At 42.5% G+C, this 26,898-nt stretch overlaps 1 protein-coding gene across 4 annotated transcripts; it reads right to left on the minus strand.

Moving 5' to 3' along the window:
- Positions 1–6,594: 6,594 nt before the first annotated feature.
- NFYB (nuclear transcription factor Y subunit beta) lies at positions 6,595–26,644 on the minus strand. 4 transcript variants are annotated; one of them, XM_068142284.1, is made up of 7 exons: positions 26,528–26,644; positions 17,499–17,592; positions 16,870–17,000; positions 14,284–14,481; positions 12,228–12,309; positions 7,460–7,539; positions 6,595–7,044 (listed from the first exon to the last, which is right to left on the minus strand). In XM_068142284.1, the coding sequence occupies exons 2-7, from the start codon at positions 17,590–17,592 to the stop codon at positions 7,012–7,014; spliced, it is 618 nt and encodes a 205-aa protein (XP_067998385.1). In that variant the 5' UTR covers positions 26,528–26,644; the 3' UTR covers positions 6,595–7,011. The 4 variants fall into 4 exon arrangements, with proteins under 4 accessions (XP_067998385.1, XP_067998383.1, XP_067998384.1 ...); XM_068142282.1 differs by having other exon boundaries at positions 26,500–26,579; XM_068142283.1 differs by lacking the exon at positions 26,528–26,644 and adding an exon at positions 25,132–26,219.
- Positions 26,645–26,898: the final 254 nt, after the last annotated feature.

Raw genomic sequence — 26,898 nt, forward strand, 5'->3', positions numbered from 1 at the left:
CAGTCTGGGTCTGGGGGAAGTCTCAGCTGTAAGCAGTGGTAGGTGCCCAGGACTGCAGGCCTTCTGCCCCTTTCTCCCTCACTTTCCTTGTCTGCATAACTCCAAGTCCAGCACAAAAGCCATCCTTTGGCCATGGCCCTACTGACAGCAGGGGAAACTGCTGCATAGAGGCAAGGAATGGGTAATGAGAGGCTCATGCCTAGACAGCAAGAGGCAGGCGGGTGCTGATGTGTTTTAGGCACCCAGTTTAATTTCAGATGACATGAGAAGATAGTAGGAGTTTGCTCTGCTGGGCTCAACAGCTTAGCAGAGACAGAAGCAGCAGAGCAAAACAAAGGGAGGGGCTGAGCTGAATGGTAGGAGAGGGGGAAGGGAGAGGAGGGCTGTGGTGGAACAAAGGCTCAAAAGATCTCTGAGCTACTGGGACCATTTGCCTAATACCATCCATATGTGCCTAATGTTAGGTCTTGAAAATCTGGCATCTGGTAAGTGGCTCTTTGGCCTGTTCTGAAAAACATTCAAAGTACCTCACATCATTTCTTGAACTTAAACCCCTACCAATATCCAAAAAACTCTACCAAATGGGGGCTGGGCTTAGTTTGCTGTCATTGTTTTATGGAGGAGGATCTTGCCTCTCACAAGCACCTGCTTCTAATATATTACATAATTGCTAAGTTGGTACAGGAGTTCCTTAAAATGAAAACAAAGGCTTGGATTTAGTATCTTCAAAGAGAAAGGGAATCAAAGCATTTCCCTGTGTGCCAAATGGCAAGCAGTGCTCAGAGAGTTATTTCTGTACCTGATGAAATTACAAAATGCTGTTGTCCACACATGGAAGTTATAAGCACGCAATTATTTCCACATGATGCTGAGAAGAGGCACTCTGGGTATGTGCTGTCTTAGGAGATTCAAAACCACCAGTTCCTCGGATTTGTTTGCCTTGTTTTTTTGGTCTGGGGTTTGGTTTGTGGTTTTGTTGTTTGTGCCTTTTGTTGTTGTTTTGGGGTTTTGTTTGGTTGGGTTTTGTTGGTTTTCTCATTTAAATGCTTTGGGTTGGTTTTTTTTTGCCAGGGCTCTACCTGCCTTTCAGAATAACCACCTCTCTCTTCTACGCAGTGCTGGTGTACTTCTCCTTTAACAAAAATGTATTAGGTACAAGTAGTAGCTCATACCTTCGAGCAGCAGTAAGTACCCTACATTTTTCTTCTTAGTAGCAGCTTTGTCATTTTTTTGTTGTCCTTTGTATGAGTAAGGAGAAGGCTTTTTTAAAGTTGACTTTATGTGCTGTCTGCTCCTGAAGGAAAATATTCATAGCCTGGGAACAACTCCGAAATGGCTGTCTTGGAAAACAAAGACTTCAATCTAGTACAGAGAGGTGTCAGCTACTTACTGATGTCACAGCATAAATGTTTTTAGTACAAATGCAGACTATTTATGTAGTTATTATTTGAAGATTAGTTAGTGGGATCAGTTTCTTGTGTTTGTGTTGCTACTAGGGGATTAGGCAGATAAAGTTGCTGTAGAAGAGTGCTGCTGAGCCATCTGAAGCAACATGGGCTCTGTCAAGACAACACAATTGTCAGTATTTCTTTTGCTGGTGGGTACAGAACTTGCTCTCACTGCATCCACTCAAGACACTCTTGGGAAGAGTTTCAGCTGCCTGGCTTATCAAACATGGCTGTGGCTGATGGTTTAGTGCAGACCAAGAGCAGGCTCATTCTCTGATGCAGCACTCCACAGGCCCTGCAATCTCGCATCCCAAAGTGACAGAGCCTGTTTGTTTCCCTGTAGCAGAAACGCTTTCCAGCTGGATAGAGGTGAGATTTCAGATCCTTTTTTTCCTTCCCCAATACTTGGCTTTTCTTCCTGGCAGCTCCCTGTTCACCAGATTGCTTCTCCTGGTGTGTTATATTACACAGGGAACTGAGGCATCTGGCTGGGTTTGAGTTTCCTGACTGGGGCCAAGGAGTTGGACAATACAGAAAAAAACTTGTGTGTCCCAGAGTCCTTTATCTGCACTATGCTATTCTCACTAGTGATGGGAGACAAGCTCTGATGGGACAGACTGTTCTTCACAGAAGCTGCAGAGAGGAGTAAAAATAGTATATATTTCTCCCGATTTGCATAAAATAGTGACCACATTTTAGCTAGTTATGAGTGACACATCATTGGTATCTGAACTGTGAAGCTTACATCTGCAGTTGGAAGTTGCTTTTATTTACTATTACCATGTCCTTTTAAATGGGAGATAACTCTCCTCACAGCTACCTCATTCAGATTCTCTGCCCTTACCTTATTATTTTGTTCTGTAGCTTTGCCTCTCATTTCTGTCATGCCAAAGACAGACCTGAAGCAAATACATCTAGAGTTTTCTGCTGTCCTGGTCACTGGCTGAGCTACAACCAGTAGCAAGGTCCATGCCCTACCCCCAGTTTACAGAGAGCTGTGTATCAAAGCAAGGCAGGTAGGGGACTGCTTTAAGTTGTCAACAGCCCATTTATGTCTTTTTATTGTGCACGCTGAAGATTTACAATGCAAACAGTTTAGGAGCAGCAGCAACAGTTTAGTCACTGTTACCTCACTTCCCCTCAGGGGAAGACTCACCCTGCACCCAGCAATTTCTAGGGCAAAGTAGTCAGCGCCTCTAAACAGAATCAAAACGCTGGGCTGATTCTGACCAGAAGTATATTGCTGCCAAAACTGTTTGCAGTGTGCTGTTGTTGATGTGCCTTCCTGGGGCAAGCACTGAGCCACTCATCTACTACCGAGGTTTGTTAGCCAGAAACCACTTTCAGGCAGCTCTGTCCTAAAAACCAGCTGCTGTCTCTAATGCTGTACAGGCTGGGCTAGATCAAGTATTAGGGATGCACAGACTAGGTTGGCAGTCTGAAGAATGCTCCTCTGCCCAATAGATTTAAGACCTCAATAGTTTTCTTTCATACAAAAGCAAATGAGGTGCCACTGCTCCTGAGGAATGGATCCTCTGGCCCACTGTGCTGCAATAAATTATTCCCGGAAATTACCCTGGCATTCTGCCTGGAAGATTTCCTAAACCAGTGTAGCCAACTCCCTCAGAGCTGCCTCCCCTCTCCCCGCCTCTGCAGCCATTCTTGGAGACTGCAATTTAACAAATGTGGTGCTGCCAGCAGCAATTTGGAAACCACTGTGCAGAGGGGGGCAAACTGTCCTCACTCCCAAGAGCATTCGGCCTTGGATGTCAGCACAAGCTGAATTGGCACAGAGTTTCTAGAGAACTTTCCATTAAATTTTTACATGAGGGTCAGAGGTGACACTGCAGTCCATTATCATGCCAGCTTCACAGATCAGTGGGTAAACAGATCAATATTCAGCTGCTTAAGGATAACTTTCCCAGCCTTTTAGAGGGTGGAAGCGCACAGGATTATACCAGAACAATATCTTTTTATTTTCAGAGAGGAAAAACCGGTCCCTGTTTTCAAATAGGTACATCTTACGTACCAGTGCCAAAAGGCATCCTTCCATCACTCCTTTTTTCACCAAACTGATTTGCAAGGGGACTGTAAGAATAACCATTGCCCACAGTATCAGTATTTAACTTCTTCCTATAGGACTTCATGGGCCCTACACAAAATATAATTTCCCATCAGTATTATTTGCCTTAGAATGTATACAGAGAGCTTTTTCCATCTATACACTTCACAGTTAAGTGAAAAACTTTCTTCAGTAAAAATCAAAACTGAAAAAGAATTGTAGCCTGCACCATTTGGGAAGGCAGTGACTTGAAAACAAATTGTCTTATCACTGTAAATGTAACTAAAGCAGTGAGTCTCTGTGACCTAAGTAGAACATGAATCATATACAAAGCTCTTAAAAATAATGCTACAGCTATAAGCAAGGCTGCTGCTGCCAGCTCTTACTGTGACAGCAAGATGCTGGAGAATTTAGTAACCCTTGTCTCTGCCCTTTGCTCTTTATATTGCTTTGAGGAATCTCCTGGGTGTCTGTAGTTGCACATATGCTTCCTGTCTTACCAAAGGCAAGAGAGAAATGCCCTGTATGAGCTTGCAAAGTGTTAACCAGCATCATCTTGAAAGTGCAATAGGGACCATCTACTAATCTGACATGTTTCATAGTGTATCCAGCATGCAGTTCAAGGAAGATAGCTATTTAAAGTAGAGCCCCCCTACTTCACACTGAGTTTTAGATGAAAGCAGATAAGCATGGGTCAGTAGACATTTAGGATGTACTGCCTCATGCCAAGACTCCCTCTGTGTTTTGGCTATACCATCCAGCCACATATTTCTCTGTTCAGTAAAAATCAGAACAGAGGAACAAACAAAATAGTAAAGATGAATACATACATCAGCAAGACTGGTAAAGGCAGAGCCTCAGCTCCCATTAAGCCTGCAATGAAACTGAGATGGAAAAGAACACCATCTAAATTCACTTTTCTCACAACTGCATTTTGGCTCGAGGTGAGTGTTTTTGTGCTCTCAAAGATATCACTAGCACTCTATAAAGAAAGATCAGAAGGAACAAGACACAAATTAATGTTAAGAATTAATGTAGTCAAATTCACTTGTGTCATGGACACTGTGCTTGGAAAAAGATCTCTGAAGACCAATCTTGTTTCAAGCAGCCTTTCTCCAAGTTTTAGCATAGGCTGCCACAAATGTCTTCAGCTCAAGGTCAACGTGTGGCTCCATTCAAACAAAACACTGAGAGAACCAGGCAGCAGTTTTGTAGAAGCAGATGGAATACAGCAGGAATGCTCACTTTTGGTTTGGGTCTAAGCTACTTACAAACAGAAAAGTCACAACATGTATCAGTTGTTAAATGGGGAAAAAAAAGACTCCACAGTGGTTGGCCTACTACTAATATAAATTAGACAACTATTTCCTCATACTGCATTTGTTTTACCAGCACTACAGTACCCTGCAAACTTTATTAAGTGAATGTTTTCAGAGAGATCCAAGTGCTGTACTGTTACTTCTACACCTGCATTTTCAGGAAGCGAATGAGCAAGTTAGTTGTAGTTTTGTTCCTGGGCATTGGGAGGCGAGAGGGAGAGGAAAGAAATAGAGAAAAATAAAAACAAAGCAGTATCAGCAATTTTGCTTACATGACAGTGTGGAAACCACAAAGTCAAAACACTTTTAACCTAAACTCACAGAAGAGAAGGCAACTAAAAACTGTATGTGACAGATGACCTCAGTCCCCTTTCTGCACATCCAACTGCCAAATCTCTCCTAGCTTCTCCTTAACCGAGATCACACCTTTTTCCATTGCAAATCTGGGAACATCAAGAATAGGGTACAATGGCCTGAAATAAATGGAATACAAACAGAAGGGGCTCATGTAGGGATTGTGTTATGCATTTTTACATTTAATGAAAAACCATTTGTTCAGTCAGAGCTGCTGATGAATAACAGACTGCCACAAGGCCCAGAACACCCATCCAGATCACCACAGAATACACTGGATTGTCTCCAGAGGATCTGCCAGCAAGATGCTGATTTGTAAGAAACACTGTTCCAATCTGCACATACATGAAATTTTTGTTGGTTATTTCAGGCTACTGGGATATCTTAGTTTAAGTAATTTCCTCAGTATCAAACTTATTTATTTTTCTTTTTTTTTTTTTTTTTTTTTAAGAAAAAGACAATAAGAAGACAAAACCATCAAGAAATTATTATGGCAACAGATTCCAGGTGTGGTTTGCTTAAATTAATGACAGGTATGTGGTAAGATAATTATTATTATATTACATTTCAGTCTACTGCAAAACAGTAAAAATATCAAAGGTCCCCAAATTTCATCTGAATAAGAGAGATTACTAAAGCCACCATCCCAATCCCCACAGGCTAAGACATCGCATCGAACAGAATCACCCACCCGCTCACGAAAAGAAACAGCAACATTACTAAGAACAGGTCACTAAACATACAGAACTACATTACCTAGGTAGAGTTTATTGCAAAACCAGGAAGGACAGCCAAACAGAAGTCTGCCTTCCATTTCAGATTTGTATCAGTTGTTCACTCACTCACACAGGCACGCACACCGAAGTTGCTAACACGCTTTGAGTCCCCACAGTCTCACAAGAAACCTCAAAACATTGCAGTAAAAAGTTAAAATGAGATCTTTTACCAGAGGGCTATAAAATCCCACTCCCCACCCTCACTACCCTTTATTTTCTAAGTTTTGGATTCTAAAAACCATACATAAAAAGGGAAGAGCTATTTCAGAGGCACAACAACTACCTTAAATATATCAAAGTCAGTCTGAGGATAGAGTTAATGCAACTGAAAAAAAAAAACCAACCCTATTTAAAAAAATGTACCTGCATCCCACACAGTCAAGTGTTTCATCAACACTGTTGGTAAGCTCCAAGTCTCCGAGTGTAGCAGAGCATTGGCTGGTTTCGATTAACTTTTAATTCGGAAGTTAGGTTAAAAAACTGCAGTTGTAGCAATTCATCTGGCCTGCTCCCTTTCAAAGTTCCAATAAATATGTTGACACGTAAGGTTAGTTGAGGTTGTCATGCAAGACAAGCGTTACATAACCAAGACCAACTCAATCTTTATAATAATAAAGGCAACTTGCATTCGAAAATGAACTTTACCCCTCACAAGTTTATTCAAAGGGTAAACATGAATTAACCCAGCTGTTTACCTGAATTACAAAAGTAACATGATTCAATATGAAAATAAGAAACTGTCTACAAATCTCTGACAGTAATAAATTGCAATATACAATGCATACAGGAGTTATACAGAGCAACAAACTCTTGTACAAAACAAAAATATTTTAATACCTTTAAAATCCAATTTTTTTTTTCTCCTTAAAATCATCATGGAAAAAAGATTTGAGTCAGAACTCACACCTCAATTAGTCAAGCTTCTGGTAGCTACATTACAGCTATTTAATATACAAAGAGATAAATCTCTTCACCAGTCATTAAAACTGCCTCTTCGTTAGAGTCGCACAGCTTTTCCGTCTTGTGTTCCCAGATACGAAGTTATCTTCAAATCATGAGAACTGAATTTGTTGAACACCAGAGATCTAGAGAAAGAAAATACACAAGCTTACATTCAAATACACCTTTTCCAAGACTGCATCGCCCTCTTATCATAGAATCAATGTGGTTGGAAAAGACCTCAAAGATCATCAAGTCCAACCCGTCACCCAAGAGCTCACGACTACTAATCCACGGCACCAAGTGCCACATCCAATCCCCTCTTGAACACCTCCAGGGACGGTGACTCCATCACCTCCCTGGGCAGCCCATTCCAATGGCTAACGGCTCTCTCTGTGAAGAACTTTCTCCTCACCTCTTGAATTGTCACAATGTTGACATGTCATGCCAGCCACCACCAAAGGACTACATAAAATTAATTCTCATCTTTCAGAACAAGGCATCTGAATTAGCATTTGGATTTTAGCACCAGAATGGTGAGCAGGGCATGGGGTACAGTACCTGTTGATATGACGTTGTGTAGACCATAACATTCTGCTGTTGGCCATCTGTAGTTATTAAGCCTGCTGGCAACTGGTTAGCTGGAAGAAAGAGCATTTTAAGAAAGTTAGACAGGAACTGCAGAACACAGAGATCTTTGTTTGATGTTCCCGCTGTGTGGGAAGCATTGAACAAACAATCAATATGATTGGTAACCAAGCTTCAGTTTTATTGTTCGAAAACACGGCTTATAAAGCATCTCAGCTAAATATGCACAAATGTCACTATTCCATTGGCTATTAATACAGGCTTACATTATAATATCCAGCCTCCCTGCGGTTAGACCTACGTGCCACTCCACAACCTCCTTTCTCAGTAGTTCTTTGTTTCACATATACTTTGTTTCACATACTGCTCTTACAAGTAACTATTTCACATGGTGTTATCTGCAAGCACAGTCACAAAGCTGTGGTGGCCTTGCTGCATCAGCACACCAGCTAAGCTGTGAGCAGTAAACAACAAGATGGAGTCTGCCCTACACACTCTGTTCAAGCAGCTGTTCCATAGAACCATGTCCCTGCAATTCAAGCCATTCCTCAACATGATGTGTCTGTCTCTATTAAATAACCTTACTCCAGGACTATAGAGCCATTCCTCTCCTGACAGCTACCATCCTACAATTGGTACAGACATGTTATTGAATGTTAAACAGGTAACAGGAATGTTAAACAGGTATTCCTGTTACTAAGAAAGAAGAGTAAACTTCACTTTGTGTCAGAATCTAAAAGTAAGACTGCACCTTGTTCCCCTGGATATATCTGAAGCAGAACATATGCAACTGGAGTTTGCAATCCTGACCACTGAAGAAGCAATCTCCACCATTCAATACCCCAAGAAGCCTGGAAAATTGTTAGTTTTGTTCAGATGTTAAAATCAGCATGTGAGCATATGTGTGCATGAGGAACTCAATGAAACTCCTGCATTTCTTATTAAAACAGAATCCATCAGTGACTCTGTCAGGTCAGAGCTCCATGGAAGGCAGCAGAGATAGGCAACGACCGAAATAAACTGGCACTGCCACAGCCTGACATCACACCAGCTGACTTCAGCCTGCCTTTCAGGATGTGCACAAGAGCTCCACATTTCATAGAGCAGTAAAATTACTCTGAGATGTAGAAAGAAAACACAGGGAGTGATGCTCTAAAGATAAACCTTCACAAACATCTGTATGTTGAGCTCTACGACGCCTTCAGAGCGTGCACATTACGACTGTTCCTTGGACGCAAAGCAGCAAAGCTCTAAAGTTGGAAGGCAAGTCACTGCAGCATAACATTCCCCTCTAGGGGACAAACAAGAGGGCTTTTTTCTTTCTGAAGCATGGCTGTTACTATGTGCAAATAAATAAGACACAGGAAAAAGAAATCTGAAAATACAGTCTAATCTTTAGAAATTTCATTTGAAAGCTGATGCTTGGGGGGGTTTAAATTGGGTTCTTGCTTGGGTTGGTGGGTATTTTATCCTACCCTCATTGTACTAATTTTCAAATACTTGAGCTGCAAGTTACAAGATGCATTAACATCATAGTGAGAAGTGGCTCTGACAGATGCAAAATTTTACTGCTCTTTGGTGTACATGTTTTGCATGCAACACAGTTTTAATGCCAAGCTTTTGGCCCAACTCTGGCATTAGAATCATAGAATTATTTTGGTTGGAAAAGATCTTTAAGATCAAGTCCAACCATATCTAACTTAGCCAAAGTCTGGTGCTAAACTATGTCCCTCAGCACCACATCTCTGTCTCTCCTCCCTGGGGAGCCTATTCCAGGGTTTGAAAACCTTCTCAGTAAAGAAATTTCTTCTAATATCCAATCTAAACCTCCCCTAGTGCAATCTGAGGCCCTTTCATCTCAGGATCCTATAATTTATTACTAGGGAGAAGAGACCAGCAGGCACCTGGCTCCAGCTTCCTTTCAGGGGCTAAGACAAAGAGCTAAGGGTTGTGCCACAGTAGCACAGCTACCACTGTTACTCCTGCATTCTGAACAGATCTTTAGCTGCGCCCCTGTGGAGAGAAATACCTGCAGCACTTGACACAATTACTTTTACAGAAATTCTTTTTTCTTTTCTCCTACTACTGCAACATCTCCTTTGCATCCTGCTTAGACTTGACATTCAATTCCAAAGGTGCTCTTTTCAAATTGCATCAAATTAAGGCCTGTTTCATAGAGCCCCAGGAGGCTCCCAGGCCAGAGATACGTGAACAAGTGACTAGAAGCATATCTTCACCTTTCTGTTGTTCAACAGGGAACATACATAAAATATTGCAAGGGGTAATGGCTTTAAACTGGAAGAGGGGAGATTTAGATTACAAGTGTGGGAGTTCACTGTCAGGGTGGTGAAGCACTGGAACAGGTCACCCAGAGAAGCTGTAGATGTGTAGATGCCCCCTCCCTGGAAGTGTTAATAGCCAGGTTGGACAGCATTTTGAGTGATCTGATCTAGTGGAAGGTATCCCTGCCCACAGCAGATGAATTCGAACTAGATGATCTTTAATGTCTCTTCCAACCCAAACTAATCTATGATGCCATGAATTCTGGGAAAGGGAGAGAGGATCGACAGATGTAAGGGGATTCCTTCTTTTTGGTTTCAGTTTTCTGGTGAGCATTGTACTGAGGCTTAGAGCATGAGCATCCAGAGTATAAATTTTTGGTGAAGATACTGAACACAGACACAATCAGAAGTTTCCAACTATATACTCTCCCTCAACATTTCACAGAATCACAGAATGTTAGGGGTTGGAAGGGACCTCAAAAGATCATCCAGTTCAACTCTCCTGCCAGAGTAGGATCACCTATACCAGATCACACAGGAATGCATCCAGGTGGGTTTTGAGTATCTCCAGAGAAGAAGACTCCACAACCCCCCTGGGCAGCCTGTTCCAGTGTTCTGTTACCCTCACAGTGAAAAAACTTAAACTTATGTTCCCATGGAACTTCCTATGCCTCAACTTCCACCCATTGCCCCTTCTCCTGTCATTGGGCATCACTGAGAAGAGCCTGACTCCATCCTCTTGACACTCACCCTTTACAGATTTATAAACATTAATGAAGTCACCTCTCAGTCTCTTCCTTTCCAAACTAAACAGTTCCAGCTCCAGCCTCTCCTCGTAAGGGAGATGTTCCACTCCCTTAACTTTTGTGGCTCTGTGCTAGACTCTTTCAAGCAGTTCCTTGAGGTCCTTCCTGAACCGAGGGGCCCAGAACAGGATGCAATATTCGAGATGCAGCCTCACCAGGGCAGAGTAGAGCAGGAGGAGAATCTCTCTTGACCTGTTAACCACAGCCCTTCTCACACACCCCAGAATAGCACTGGCCTTCTTGGCTACAAGAGCACATTCCTGGCTCGTGGTCAACCTTCCATCCACTAGGACCCCCAGGTCCTTTTCCCTTTCGCTGCTCTCCAACAGGTCAGTCCCCAATCTATACTGATACATGGGGTTGTTTGAGTTGCAGTTCACATGTTTGAAGTGTAAATCAGAATACATACACAATTTAGCTTTTAAAACAATTTCTATATATGGATTTGACAAGGTTCTAAGATGGACAGGCTCCCAACAACTACAATCTGGAAACCATCAGCAACATACACAAGGTAAGTAAGTTGGGCCTATAGTTGTTTCTTACTACTTCTGAACCAACAGAATTATTGCATCTGAGTGAGTATGGCTTAAGAGTTTCCTATTTGTATTGCTTAGTCTTTAATTATAAAATTAATATAGTATTTCTTTAAGTTCCCTGCAAATATTCAGGCTTACATTCTTAATTTCCAGCCAGTTTTATGATCTTATCTGCCAGGCTGGAAGAGACCTGAAAATCTGTACTGTTTTGCATAGCCAAAGTCAGTATACTGGGATCAAGGTGTGTTTCAGACCCTGAATAGGTAATTTCAGTCCTTAGGCTCTGAATTTTCACTAGTTCTGTAGTCTACCAGTGATTTTAAATAGAAGATTTATCAGAGACTTGAAAAACCCAATCTCATCCCCAGGTATGACTAGAGCTGCACTTCCTAATTCTTCTTGTATCAGCTTGAAGATTACCAGCCTGTAACATTTAAATGGCAAGAATGCAACATCAACAAAACCAACATGAAGTCCCAACAATTGTCAGGCTTTAATTAACAGTAAATGGAAGGAAAAACTAGAGTGAAGGCACATGATGCTCCTTGCCTTGCACCTCTCAGCTGCCAGACTGTGCATTCTTTTCAAGCTAAGAAATACTAAAGTATTTTTGAATTATAAGATGACGACATCCTCCTCTGGCTCATTTCTCAAAGACAAGCTCCTCAAGTTGAGTTTATTTTACTGTTTCCTCAACTGTCTTGAAAGGAGAACAAATGTGGCCTAGACATAGCCCCAGTGGCTAGAGCTACTGGGGGGTAGGGGGAAAAAAGAAAAAGAGTAAAGTTTGCCCATTTCATTACAATCTGTGTTTAAATGTAGAGAAAAATACTGGCACTAATGTATGCATTTAAAAATCTTCCATGGTTGCCTTCAGTTCTCACTAGATTGTTGTAATTTATATTACTTCACTCTGGCCATAAATCTACTGACTGGGAGTTTTTCTGAGCACAGGTTATTTTCCAGACATCTCAAATGAAAATCTCTATGGACCATAGATGTAACATGAGCAGTCCAGGATGTATTCCTCAAGTATGAAGTTTGATGTCTAAAGGAAGTGCTAGGTTTGGAAAAGACATAGTAACCATATAATAAAATTAAAAGTATTACTTACTAAATGCTTCCTCTGTGAGCTCCTCACTTAGACTGTCTCCAGTTGTAACTGTGCCGCCAATTCCCTTTTCTCCTTTCATTGCCTGGAGAGAGAGAAAGAAAAAGGAAGAATTTGTGTTAAGAAGGAAGAATTTGTGCTGACTTCAGATTGTTTCAAGACTTGCAGAAGAGTCACAGTGCAACAGCTGGAGTCTGAAATCCAAGACCTCCATGGGATTTAAGAAAATGCAGAGGACAAGAATATATGAAGGCTGTTTTTCATCTTAGCCACACTCCTCAGAAACAAGCCTGCTAAGTAGGATTGTGTAGTTCTAAGAAAGGTTTTCATGTTCTGCAGAAAGTAAAAGTTCTGCAGTAATCCAAAAGGAGCATTTAAAAGCATTTACAAGAAATCGCAGAACCTCAGAACTACTGAGAATGTGCAACATTTCTTACCAGCCACACACACCAGTGCCATCACAATAAAGCTAAGAGCTGATATTTGAAACCAAGATACTGGATTTCTCTTCCTACATCAAGGACTACAGCCAGAAAGGATATCAGCACAGAAAGCCAAGGCTCCCAGTCATCTGCATGCAGTTTTACAAGTACCAAGTTTGATGCTCTATGCTATCACTAAGCGAATACTAAGCTACAAACCAGAAATATTTCATTATACATGCTATTCTGAAAACTAGCTGGAATGGAGGTTTAAAATTAATGAACAAAACCATCCAATCCATCCAGTTAAAACCCTACCCCACAGCATATATCTGCAGAAAGGCTCACTTCAGAATGAAAGTAGCATAGAACCACTTCAGGCTTCTCCAGAAACACTGAAACTGGTTAAGAACTACTTGCATATTTTATTAAAGCACATATAGCACTCTGACAGCATGTGCAACTGCTGCACAGAACTGGAAAAAGACAGCACATAGCAGTACTTCAGCTTTTAGATTACACCTCCTGTTACTCAGTCATCACAGCAAATGGGCCTTCTGGGAAGGAGAAGCTTCAAGGGCTATTGAATTACGTATCATTAGCTTGTCTGACCCCATTAATTAAAAACTTCAGCTTACAGAACACAAAGAATATCTGAAAAGTATCTACAGCACTGCCAATTTAGATATCCCTGCTTCACTCATGCCAGTAAAGCCAAGTGGCCATACCAACAGACATAGCCTTTTTTTTTTTAAATATGTTTTTTTTTCTTATTCTTCCTTCCCCCCCTCCCGGGATGATTCCCATCTTGAACGACATTTTCATTCAGGAATATGAGGAAAAAAGGTCACTGGATGAAAACACTTTTGATTTGTTTGGTTAAATCTGGTATTCTGAGGTAAATGAGCACCAAAACAAAGAAGCAACCAAGCCTAATTCTCTTTGGTCTCCAGACAGGAGGTGGGAGGGAGGAACAGTACAAGAAACCCCAAACCACCACCACCACCCAGCCCAAACAGACAGAAACAACTCCTCCTTCAAAATGTTTAAATTGCTGAAAGTCATTTTGTGCTAGAGAAGGGATAATTTAAACTGCTTGGATCACATACCTAGCATGTACTATGTCTCAAAAGCAAAATGAGGGATAGGCAAAAAACCAAAAAGGCCAATTAAAAAACACCATTGAAGCAGATAAGCTTCCATGTGAATCCTTATTCCAACATGAGAAAAATATCATCTTCTTTTGCAGATCTGAAGCCCAGACAAGTAACAGGCATTAGCCTAGCTCCTCAGAGGATGCAGTCTAGCACAGTTTTATTGATTGAACTCAAAGATCGAATGAAGTATTCTTAATAGGCACCCTTAAAGAGCACAGTGATTTACTACCAGCAGTATATAAGAGAATTTATTCAGTTGAAAGCTTTAACTACTTCGAATCAGTGAGTCAAATCAAAATGCTTGCTTACTCCTTTTTCTCTTGATATCCTCTGGTATGCTTTTAAACATTAGATTACTCCCTGACAATAGCTGTGAGATACTATGCAAGCTATCCATTACACAACTAAAATGACAGGGGGCTAAGAATAAACTCAACCAGGTTAAATAAATCAGAAATTACTTTGGTAAACAATACCAACCTCTCTGAATTTTTGGAGGTATAACTTCAAAGGTTCAACATAGCTATCAAACCCCAAGGTTGACATGGCAAAGAGAATATCCTCTCCATTGATGGTCTTTCTTTTCTCTTGGTGACACCTCTCACTTGCTTCTGACGTTATAAAGCTGATGAATTCACTTACACACTCTTGCACACATTCCTTTGCATCCTTAGCAATCTGGTAAGGAAAAGGTATCATAAAATGATCAATCGAGACGCAAGAAGATTTTCAAAACAATGCCGAAGAATACATCAGACAATACGGAAACATCCCCAACCCTGATGATAAATACCCATTTAAGCAACACCTGTACGTGAGGGAACCACTGGATGTCATCACTGCTCTGTGTAAGCACAGCTGCAGCGCAACTTCAGCTTGTTTTACTATTTCACCCAGCGCAGCCAACTGCCAGCATCTCCTCAAGTCATAACTGTGTTCTGTACGAGCTTTTACATACAGATGCATCTCAGTATTGCTTACTTTGCTTAACCATGCCTTCTCTTTTAACTTGTCCATTACAATGTCATAGCCTACTTGCATCTTCCTTTTAACAGACTCAGCAGTTCCAGCTCCGCTGCAGTAAATTCCCACAAATTCAGCAGTGACAAGTATTTTTATCCTGACCAGATTCAAGGACACAATATATGCCTAGCAGCAAGCCTGTCTAATGCTTTATTATTCTGGTATACATTTTCCCAAATGAGAATTCAAATGAAGAAACATATGCCCCTGGTAAGAATGGAGTAAGTAAATTTGATTATGGTTTTCAGCTGGACAAAAGTAATTTACCTGACTTAAAATAAATAAGAGCAAGCATTACTAATGCTTATTTAGGAAGCTGACAGGAGCCAACTGAAGGATTATAATAACTAAGATCCTTATTTTTCACATGAGAAGAACCTGTTTGTATTTAAAAAAGGAAAAAAAAGCAGTACCCATATGTAGAATCTTCCCTACTTTCTCTGATATTTTCAGACACACAGGGTGAGATTTTCAGAAGTTCTCATCAGTCAAGAACTTCCCTTGTACTTTTCCACAAAAACCTTTTTTCCAAGATAGCTCGACATCCCATATGCTAAATTCTTGAGAAAAATCTCATCTTGATCACTAAAAATTTATGACAATATGGACTAGTGAGGAGATTTTTCACAGCAAAGATATAAATGTAACACCCAGATCTCCAGAAAGCCCTGAACGCTATGAAAGTACAAGCAGATGCAAGTAAATTATGGTTTGCTTCTATTTAGAGCGAGCTCAAAAAAAGAGAAAAAAAAGAGAGAAAGAAATCAGCTTTAGCTACAGGAAATGTTACTGGGGCAGGAACTCTATTGGAATACAATAGAGAAACAGCAAGTAATACGAGCCCTGCAGAAGTTTAAGATAAACAGGTAGGATGGTCAAACACTCAGACAATCAGCAGAATAGATAAAAAGCCTGTTCTTACAAGTAAGAAATAAAGCCTTTCAATATCCAGCTTTATCTGCTACATTGTATAAGGCAGCCTTCTAAGATCATTTAGGTATTTGGACAGGTAAAGATTCAAGTGATGGGAAGACTAACCATTATCTTTCCTTCAAGATGAGGACTGAATTTTTATTTCATACAAAATGGTACACTGATTCAAAATTTTATGCACCTCAATAAAAGCAGATTACATTTCTTAAGAGAGAACTGCATTGAAAAATGTTCTTACTGATATGGGATTGTCACCAAATCTGGCCTGTTATGACAATTTCAGAGGACATCTTAGAAAAAAGAAAGCTCTTGAAAGCCCTATGAAGAGCACTGTTTTGGATATTCTAGTTACAGCAGTTACTGAAAGTTTTAAGAAACCTAAGGAAAATGGACTTGGCTTTTCTCCAGTAAACCCAGAACATCTGTAAAAATATATTGTTAGAATAGAATAAACCAGGTTGGAAGAGACCTTTGAGATCATAGAGTCCAACCTATCATCCAACACTATCTAATAATCAACTAAACCATGGCACCAAGCACCCCATCAAGTCTCTTCCTAAACATGTCCAGTGATGGTGACTCCACCACCTACCTGGGCAGCCCATTCCAATGGGCAATAAACAATCCCAGCTCCCTCAGCCTCTCCTGAGGAGAGGCTGAGGGAGCTGAGATTGTTTAGCCTGGAGAAGAGAAGGCTCAGGGGTGACCTCACTGCTCTCTACAACTACCTGAAAGGTGGTTGTAGCCAGGAAGGGGTTGGTCTCTTCTCCCAGGCAACCAGCACCAGAACAAGGGGACACAGTCTCAAGCTGCACCAGGGGAAGTTTAGGCTGGAGGTGAAAAGAAAGTTCTTCACCGAGTCATTTGTCATTGGAATGTGCTGCCCAGGAAGGTGGTGGAGTCACTGTCCCTGGAGGTATTCAAGAGGGGATTGGACATGGCACTTGGTGCCATGGTCTAGTCATGAGGTCTGTGGTGACAGGTTGGACTCGATGATCTTTGAGGTCTCTTCCAACCTTAGTGATACTGTGATAATAACTCTTTCCAAGTTCACTCAGAGGAAGGAAGAGAACTCATTTCTGTATTTTCTTTAACAGACAAGCATATTACCTTTCCTGTTTGGGGTATGGCATTTTTCATTATCCTTGCCACATTTGCAATTGGAAGATATATATCTTGTTCTCTAAAACTCTCTTTTGAGCCGTTTGTATCTTCGTGATCATTCATGCTATCCTCTGTGTCTAAGGAAACAAAGAAAAGTTAACAGAAATTGTATTTGGCAGACAGCAGGCAATAATTAAGCCAGTTTAAAATCTTACACTGAAGGATGAAGACCTTTGAAAGCACAGTGTATTAGCACTGAAAAAATCACTAATAAAATAAAATGGACCACCAGGGTACTTCACAGTTGTTCAGCATCATCCTTACCACACTGAGCAGAAATACACGTAGCTGCTGAACATCAAGCATTCCTACTGTCATACAGCAAAATACACATTGTCTCCTTGAACTTTTTTTTTTGTCATGACTTCAAAGGATTCAGTGTTAGCACTGTAAAATCCAGCCCCCACCTTCAGACTGCAGAAAATACACTTCATATAGTGAGGCAGTACCAATACAAACAATTGTAAATGTTTAGCTTGTGATAACAGAGTAACATACAAGAACTGGAAGGAAATGTATAGATACACACATACACACAAAAATAAACAAACAAAATAGTAGTGTTTCCTTCTTACCATCATGAGGCTGTATCACATAGTGACTGCCACCAATGTAATCCCCAGCAATTCCTAACTGAGAAGCATCTGTCGTGGAGCTATCACCATCCATCTACAACCAAAAGGAAATCTGTCAGGTATGTTTGTTACACCATTAAGTGCAGCTATTCCTGAAAAGCAGCACTTTGATCACCTTAGAACTATGAGACCAATTTATACAAAGCATATTTTGTCATTTGAGAACAGCATCCCCTCTCTTGTTACTGAGCTTTATTGACAGTGGAAACAGTGTAACTGCTTTGTGAGCCTTTCCCAAAAATTCAGCCAGAAGCAGAGGCCATGCACTGAAACATCTGGTTCATGCAGCAGATATAGCAACCTTGTATTGTTCCCATGAGAGTCTGACCAGAACTGATCAAGGCATCTGTTTTTCTAACAGCCCTCAAAACCTACATTTGCCCACTGCTCACTGAATAGTTTACCTACAATTATTACACAGAGTGTAATCCTTCACTCACCAGTACCCTCCATGCAAACAGCTCTTGTCAAACCCACTGACAAACTTCTAGCCAGACCTCAGGGCCAGCTTGGCATCCTCACTTTCCTTGAGGCACTAGTCATTTCTAGGTGCCTTCTGAGTCATGTTTTCCTTTGTTTTCCCTGGTCTTGCCCTGACTCACTCTCCCTGGGCATACTTGAGTGCTGCTCTCACAATGTTCTGACATGATGGCCAACAAGAAGTCTTATTGAGGTGGCAGTTTGAAAGGTAATTTGAATGCTAGAAGAATGGAAGAAGTCAAAAGACCCAGCACTTCCCTCCCCAGCTAGAGCCCGTTGTCCTGGGAGGCACCAATCACGTCAGCTAGAGAAGTCTGGGAGAAGACTGCTTTAGCCCCTTCCAAATGGGTCAAAACTCCTGAGATCAGCAGCAGCTATTTGCTGGCAAGTCTCACTGTTTTCTAGATTACTTTGTGAATAACGGAAGAGGTCTCATGGTGCCGCTCCCAACTAAGACTGTTGTGGTCCAGAGGCTTCTCAGCAGCCTGCTGTCTCACCACTTGGGAGATATTGCATGTATTCCTCTAATGCATTCCTCATTCTTTGCAGGTGAAAGAGGTGAAGATGCCTCCTTCCTCGTAAGGCGGTATTTTTGTAGTCATGTGTTTTAATAAAGCTTCTTTTGGAGAGAAGAAACAATGCAAAACTTAGGGGGAGGGAAATGCTCCCAGAGCACGCAAATTCTTTCAACACTGGCACACAAATAACATTTTTTAATATGCTTAGATGCACAGCACCAGATTCACCTCTGCCCTGACTTTTCTTGGTTATATTTAACACCAACTCTTTTTAGTATTTGCTTATCTACCTGCTTGCTAGAAAATCATCTCTTCCATTCCCATTCTCCACTTCATACAATCTCTTCTCTGGACCAGCAATTCCCATCCTTCCATCTTCCCACTCCAGCCATTTCTGATGAGGGCAGACAGCCTTACTGACAAGCTACACACAGAGACCCTTGGGAGGCAGAACCCAGCTCCATTCACCCTCTGATGCACACCAGCGGTACAAGTATCCTGGTGTCTTTGGAAAACAACCTCAGCCCTAAAAGGCCTGTGTGGTCATTACCAATGACACCATGCAGCTCACTTCTTTACAGTACCATTAGCCTGAAGAGAGAGAGAGAAACAATCTTGTGCTATTTTTATACTTACCCAGAAGTATGAGCAATTTAACCTCTCTCCAATCTGCACTTTGCCTGTGGTCACAGGGCTAGGTTTTGCTTTCAAACCTTTAGGCAACGTCCAGTGCTACGCTTAGCCACAGATGCACATGTAACCCAAGTGCTGCTCACATTCAAACAACACTACAACAGGTAGACACAGCTTCAGGAGCTGCTTGAAAGAAAAAAATAATTCTTCCACTTCATCATATAGAATATTACATATTTATTTCTTCAAAGCACTTCTGGTCCCTTTTGATGGGCTTTTGTAAAATAGTTTCACTTCTTACACAAAAGAAGAGAATCAGTTTAGGCATTAGCCTTCCATGTGTCAAGTTTCATGTACATTTGCTTTTTCTGCATTTTGTATTTTTTTCTTTTTCAATTTTCCAAAGGGTCTGCAGTTTGCTTACTCAGCTCCCTGTTATGACAATGCAAGGATATCACAATCCTGCTCATCAAGATCATCAAAACTGACATAATCCGTGATAGAGTTGTTTCTCTTCTCCTGCAACTTGAAGCAATTAGCACACTGTCATCTGGTATATCATAAAACCTACCTCAAATATGTTAGGATTTTCTAGTAGTCTTTTTCTCAGTTTTGGCTCACTTAACCCCAGTAGAATTGAAGTCAGAATTAGGGTCTCCATACACTTTAAGCGCTAAGTTCACTCAGCCTCAGTATGATTTAAAATGCCTTAATGTTTTTTCTCCTTTTTCAGTCTTCTCTGAGCCACCTGATCTTGTGGGGGATGTCCCTGCTCACTGTAGGGGAGTTTAGACTAGATGTCCTTTGGAGGTCTCTTCTACCCCAAGTCATTCTGATCATGTATATTCTAAAACATTACCTTTGTCCAGGATTGCAATATTCTTCAAATTTCTGCAGTTATGGGATACTTCAATGCTTTATGCTCATTCATCCCACAGACTACCCCATCAGAACCTTTATTGCCAAGATTCAGCACTGTCATTAAGAAACCCATTTCATTAGCCCAGCTCACCTTCAAAAGTTGGTTCCCGCTAAAATCTCTTTTAAACCTTTGCTGCACCTGCAGGTAGTTTTGGCTACATTATACTAATGCAGCCTTGAGGTATTAACCTTTGCTTTTATTCTTTTCTGTGTGCACATTTCCATATCTATACACAGTACCTATTCTTTCACAATTAGTGTGAATTTAATTGGAAGCTTATCAACATTATTAAACTAAAATAGTGAATAGCAAAATTGACAGGAAAAGGTCAGCAAAAGAAAAAGGCAGATCTGTCTCAGATAAAGCAAGCAGGCATTGACAGCTTAACATCAACTGGAATTACTTCTGTGAGTATTACTTTAAGAAAGAGATTCAGCTGCCAGGACAACCTTGGGTCAGGGCATTACAAACAGTGTAACACCCTTCCGCATAACACTTAGCATAACCAGGTCCTAATCCGGGATCACAGGATAATTCAGGCTGGAAGGGGCTTTGGGGAGTCTCTAGTCCAACTCTTCCTCAGAGACCACTCTGAGCAGGTTGCTCCAGGCTTTATCCAGCCACATCTTGAAGACCAACACAGACAGAGCCTGCCCAGATGCTTTGTAAGTCTCTTCCACAGTTTGTGTGGCCTCACAGTGAGAAAAGGAGCAGCATCGCTACATACTGCTTCAATCCAAGAAAACTGGATAGAAGAATTTGCCAGGTTTGGAATTTAATTCAATTCTAGATCTAGATATCTGAATATAGCAATGCTAATTAATAAGCCACCTAGTCACCCTACTAGTATTTCTTTGAGCCCAACAGATAACACAAACATGACCCTGCTGAAAAATGTGGCCACTGCTATCCTAGTCACCTCATAATGAACGCAGTCGCACTCTAATTACTTGAGTTTTCATTTCAGGTGTTCAAGGCTCAAGTCAGTCAACACATACCTGATGGCCAGATCAGGACAACAAAACACTCAGAAAATGAAAATACACTGTTGCTAACTAATCCCACCCTTTAAACACACAAACATAACCCAATCCCACAAACCAACTGCTTTCAGTGTCCCTCAAGTTAGTCTAAAAAGGCAGTAATCCCATGTAGCAAAGAAACACCCTGATTACAGTCATTGTGGTCGCTGGGGGACTAAAGGACAACAGTTGTTACAGTGGCACATTTAGTATTAAAGTGCTACTTCTTTCTATGGAATAAGATGCTAAGTTTCATTAACAGACAGAATCCTGACAGATCTACTCCTAAAAGGTTTAGATGGGCAAGAACCTCGCCTCCAATTTTAGCGTCTGGTGCTGTTACAACTTCCTTCAAACCACAGCACCTATTTGCAGATTACACATCCTATTTGCATGGTAGTTTCAGCATGCAGACATTGCAATGTATTAATGCAAGACATGCTCTTCCACACCTGCACAGTTACTGAATTGTACAAGGGAGGACAGCTTCCAACACTCTAGTTGGTCTTGCAGCATGTACTGCACACCTCTACAAGTACTGCGTGTTGCCTTAAGTGCTAGGAAAATACTGATGCTCCACCATGCATGAACATATTGACTGAATCAAGATTTGACAGCTAAGTGTATCACAAGTGACAACATGTCAGTCCCTAAAGTGACCATAACATCTGATTTTTATGAACAGTGAGAGATAGTATAGGGGACACAATCCAAGTATTTGGTGATATGTAAGAAAACATACAAATAAAGAGTAGCAGCACAAAGTTTCCTAGCAATGTTTTTGTTGGTTTGGTTTTAGGGTTTTTAGTTTGTTTGTTGCTTGGTTTGGTTTTGGTTTTGTTTGTTAAGGGGGTATTTTTGTGGCTGGTTTTAGTTGCTTTTTTGTCTTTAATCTCTAATGAAAAATATTATTATTAGGGATGTAAAATTAATGGATCAAATAAAAATAAACCTGAGAAATACATTAAAAGAGAAACATTTCAGATGAAGAACCTCAAAGAAAATTCTGTGATAAGATGCAAGTGAATGCACATACAGGGTTTACACTGACATCTGGTAGAAAATTTTTTGGAGGACGCTTAAAAAAAGCCCTGTCAGCTGCCCACAACTCAAACTGTTTCTAGAATATAGCTATACTGAATCAATAAAACCTCAGTATCTCAAAGTAAATTTTGCATTCTGTTTAAGAGGAGAACAGTACCAGTGGCTCAACTAAATAGCTAAAGAATGCACGCCCAGACCTACTAGCGCTGAGGACAAGATGGATCTAAAACTTAGATCAGTATAAAAGGCAAAAATGGGATCAAAGACACAGGATTTTGTTTTCCTGATGGGAAAGTTATCTGGCAATGATTTGCAAAGCTAGTCTCTTGAAGGGAAACCAAAGGCCTCTTGTGATTTACGTACTTCAATGGTATTTATCCATCACGTCTCCCCAAAGCTGGTAGCCTACAAAATGGACAGAACATGATATGCCATGAACCAAAGCACTTGATATGTTTTCCTTGCAGGTGTCCCTGCCACAGAAGCAAGACAGAAACTGTAACTACAGCTCTAGGTAGCAACCACATCAGTCGTAGATTGATTTTTGCCACCACATCTTATTACAAGATATGTAAAGCAGTACACAACAGCAGAGGCAATAAAGTTTTATTTGAGCCTTCTGCACCATCACTTGTTGCTCCTATATAGAAACAGAAATACTTTTTTAATTGAAAATACAGTTTAAATTTCCTTTTATTTTTTGATGGCTTCTGGAGAATCTGATTTCCCACTGAATTCTCACCTGGCAGCAAAGCAGTGTCTCCTGTAGCAAGAAACACCAACTGGTAAATGCATTCACAGGACATCATTCTAGCACATCCACAAAAATGCAAAGTTAAAATCTCTTAGCACATGCCTAGAACAGATGCTGCACTGTACCTCTCCATCTTGGGCTCCTCTAAATCTCTCACATTCAGCGTTTTCCCCCACAGCAGAATAACATTCGGTGAAGCAGACTGATGCTGAGAGGACCTGACAGTGTCACTAAGGCTTGTTATCATCTCAGTCATACCAGGCTGCTTCCCCTGGACCAGGAGGGGGAAATCTTTCTTTCATGAAACCAACCAGGCCTTTTCACCTTTCCATTTTCCCTTTTCACAAACCACAGCATTATCAGCTTTATGGGTCATCTTACAACTCCTGATGTCACCAGTCACAAGTCCCATCTGCATGGATCCAGCTCTGCTCGAGTATGTGGTAGTTCCTCACTAGGCTGGCTAACCACTCACAAGCATGGTTAGCTGCATATATGGGTGGACTGTATTTTTACATGAAGGGCGACTGCGCTGGTGATACGTAGCAAGCAGGGTAAACAATTCTCGTGCCTTCTCTTTTTTTAGGAGTAAAACAGAAAATTGGAGGGAACACCACCACCACACCAAAAAACCCACAGTCCAACCGAACAACAAAAAATCCACTACAGCAATGGAGGCAGTTCAAGAGGGCAATAGTGTTGAACAGACTGCACTACATCTTCCCTCCTGCAGCACTGACTGAAAGCTTTTCTAGCATTTTGTTGTCAAAAAATAAATGTACCTCTTTATCAAACCAGCAAGCCACAAAGCCTGCCTTTTCCTTTTCTAAGGGTGATAGCATGCGTAGGTTATGTTTTTCCCTCATTGCAGCAGGACATGAGGTGTACCAAGAAACTTACTCCTCCCAAGCTATAGGGTAAGAGTTCTGTAAAGTTAGTTCAGAGCAGGCCAGTAGTTTCATCAAAATTATCAAATTTACTGACTCTTCCTTTTATCATACTGATGTTATTTACATATGCTGTTTAGTACACAGTGTCATGTTTTGTACCTTTCACAAGTATCCTGCCACTAAAACATCGATTCCCTAATATTATCTCAAGTAGTATTGCAAAACTCAGCACTGCAAAGTGAAGTTTCTCAGCAAAATTTTATAGGTGAAAGCACTAAAGAGCCGTGCTGTCCTTTAAATGTTGGCAAATGACTCTGAAAAATTTCATAGCATTTAACATTCCTTCTCTTCACAGTATCTTGAACAATCTTTTTCAGTTTCTCTATACTGCCTCCCTTCATGTAATTAATGGCACAACTAACAGTTTATCTATCAAACTCTGAACTGCTGTCATTGTCAAATATTGAAGTTTAAAGAGCAATATCCAATATTCTTTGCTTCTTTCAAATATAACTTCTTAGCTATAAATGCCAGCAGCCAAGACCACATAAAATTACCCACTCAATGCAGAGCACAACTCACTTCAGGCAGATCTCATAATAATGACTCAAATTAAACCACTGTCTCCCAGAGAATTAGATCCCCCTCTTAATGTTATACCTCTCATGCCATAGGCCACATGAGCAACATAAATCACCAAGCTTGTTTAGAAACTTTATGCTAATGATTATGCCATTTCTCCATTCCTGAAAGCCAGTTAAAGCCAGACCAAAAAATGCAGCTCCTTCCATTTAGCTTTTCACTGTTACTTCACCTGAGCTTTGAGAAAGCTGTATTAAGTTTTTTAAAATTCAAAATAACTTGCATCTATCAGCAAGACAGGCAAAGGTTACTACATTTAAGAGTGCCCATTCAAGGGCTGAAATCCAGATTTCTACATACTTCACTACCTAGAAATGTTTATCAATTATTTTGCTCTCCCAAATGCATTTCAAATGCACAAGGCAGCTTTCACATGACAGTTCTATACAGAGAAGCCTTTTTGGCTAGCCTCTGAAGAAACTGGTAAGCTTTTAATTTCTGCAGTATTGCAGCAGGACTGAGGAAGGTTTCTTTAACCAGTTTATCTTAGTACTTGCAAAAACAATTTTTTATTAATTTCCAATATGACTGTGAATAATCTACAAAAATACACTTCAGGATCACCAACTACATAATTTCTGGACATAGTAGTAACTGGCACAGACAGGTATGCCCAGGAACACTTGATGAATGCACAAGTTAGACATTGCAAACGTTAGGAGCCTCACCTCTGTCTGACATGTGCGCTACAGGTTAAGATAGCGTCGATACTCCTCGGCTGTGCCATGCGATCAATCTCACTTCCTGATTTCATGCCCTTCAATGATGCAACATCAGACCGCACATGGGGGGAAAACCTTCTTACTTACACAAATACACTCCAAGTCTTCCTAGCACCTAGCTCACATCTACTCGATAAGCACCTTATCTACTGTGATCCCTTCTTTTCAAGATCGAAGACGACACAGTATTCCGTTATTTACCAACTTTATTGTTAGATCACCATGGCTGTCATTTCCGTGCTGAAGGCAGCAGCCCCCCGGGCCTGTGGGGACAAGAGGCCGCACACCTACACCGGCCCACTGCTGGGCGATTTTTGCCGGAGCCCTCCTGCAGACCACTGCCCGCTGTTCCCGCCCCGAACCGCCGTGCCCAGGTCGGACTGCCCGCACCGTCACCCCAGTACTCCCACCACAACGCAGTGACTCGCCTCTGCTCTCCTTTTCCCTTCAAAACACCGCCAGGCTTTCAAGTAAATTTCGCCATCGAGAGGGCGGCAGAAGACAGCTCTGGCTGCCGTTGCCCGGCTCCCGGACCGGCGAGGGGCCGTGGGCGTGGTGGTACACCGCCAGCAGCGCGGCGGGGCCGCGACCCCTCGCTCCCGTGGCGAGGGGAGGGGGCTCCGAGGGCTGCGGCGCTGGACGGTCAAAAACAAAAGAACGGAGCCCACTCAGGCCGCGTACGGCGAGGCGCGGTTGCCACAAAGCCGCCTCCCCCACCCGCCATGCCGCCACCGAGAAGAGGGGCCTCAGGGCACACCGAGCGCGGCCGGTAGCCCTCATGTTGAGGGGTCGTGGCGGCCACCAGGCCGGGCCGGGGAGAGGCTGTGGGGCGGCGGGTGCCCCGCCGTGACCCCAGTGCCGCGCTCCCCGCCTGCCCGCGCACCAACGGCCGCGGCCCGGCTCGCGGCGGGCACGGCCGCCGAGCAACCGCGCTCCCGTCTCCGCCTCCTATCCACCCCCCCACCTAGGCCACAAAATGGAGCCGGAGCGGCGGGGGACACCTCCTAGCTCCGGGCCCCACGGCGAAAGAGGGGAACCGGCAGAGGAAGCAGCCCCACCACCCCTGCTAAAAACCCCCGAGCCGCCGCCTCCCCTCCCCGCCCGCGCGGCCGCCGCCTCCCCGCCTTCCCACTCCGCTCCCCTGGCCGCGCTACCCCCGCGCCTCTGGTCGCACAAAGAGGCGAGCGGCCGGTGGCGGGGCCCGGGGGCTGTGGCCCCCCACTTCCTGGTCCCCGCGGCGGCGGCGCGGCGGCAGCGCCGAGGCCCGGGGAGGGAGACGGACATTTCATTCGAGCCTGCAGTGGAACCGGTTACCAATCATTGGCCGGAGCCAGGCACAAACCTCCAGTGCGGCCCTGGTTGGCTCCCTCCGCAAATCGGCTGTTTGGTTGGACAGAAAATGGCTGCGAAGGAACCAGTCCCAGCGCGGAGCCCCGCTTCCCGCAGCTAGGCTGCCCTCCCTCCGCGCCGCCTCCCCGCCACGCGCTTCGGCTCTTCCCCTCAGCGCGCTCCCGCCCGCCGGAGCCGCGGCCCGGCCCTGCCCGCCCGCTTTATGCGAATAGAGGCACCGGCCTTGGGGGCAGTCGGGGCCACCTACCCCGTGCGGAGGGGCGAAGGGTGCCTTGCGGCGTGGCTGAAGTGAAGCGGCCTGCTGTGGTGCTCCTGTAGGGTCTTTTACCTGTCCCCGGCAAAAGAGCTCTCTGCCGCCAGATA

The sequence above is a fragment of the Melanerpes formicivorus genome, unplaced genomic scaffold (genome assembly GCF_026170545.1).
Source record: "Melanerpes formicivorus ecotype bairdi unplaced genomic scaffold, bMelFor1.0.p_v2 SCAF_8, whole genome shotgun sequence".
Classification (NCBI taxonomy): domain Eukaryota; kingdom Metazoa; phylum Chordata; class Aves; order Piciformes; family Picidae; genus Melanerpes; species Melanerpes formicivorus.

What these genes read in the sequence shown, in the direction of transcription:
- NFYB (XM_068142284.1), bottom strand. Translation starts at nt 17,592, where the DNA reads ATGGATGGTGATAGCTCCACGACAGATGCTTCTCAGTTAGGAATTGCT. An exon ending in TGTGATACAGCCTCATGATG is followed by an intron (nt 17,001 to 17,498) that starts GTAAGAAGGAAA and finishes TTGTTTCCTTAG; the next exon opens with ACACAGAGGATAGCATGAAT. An exon ending in ACCTCCAAAAATTCAGAGAG is followed by an intron (nt 12,310 to 14,283) that starts GTTGGTATTGTT and finishes CTCTCTCTCCAG; the next exon opens with GCAATGAAAGGAGAAAAGGG.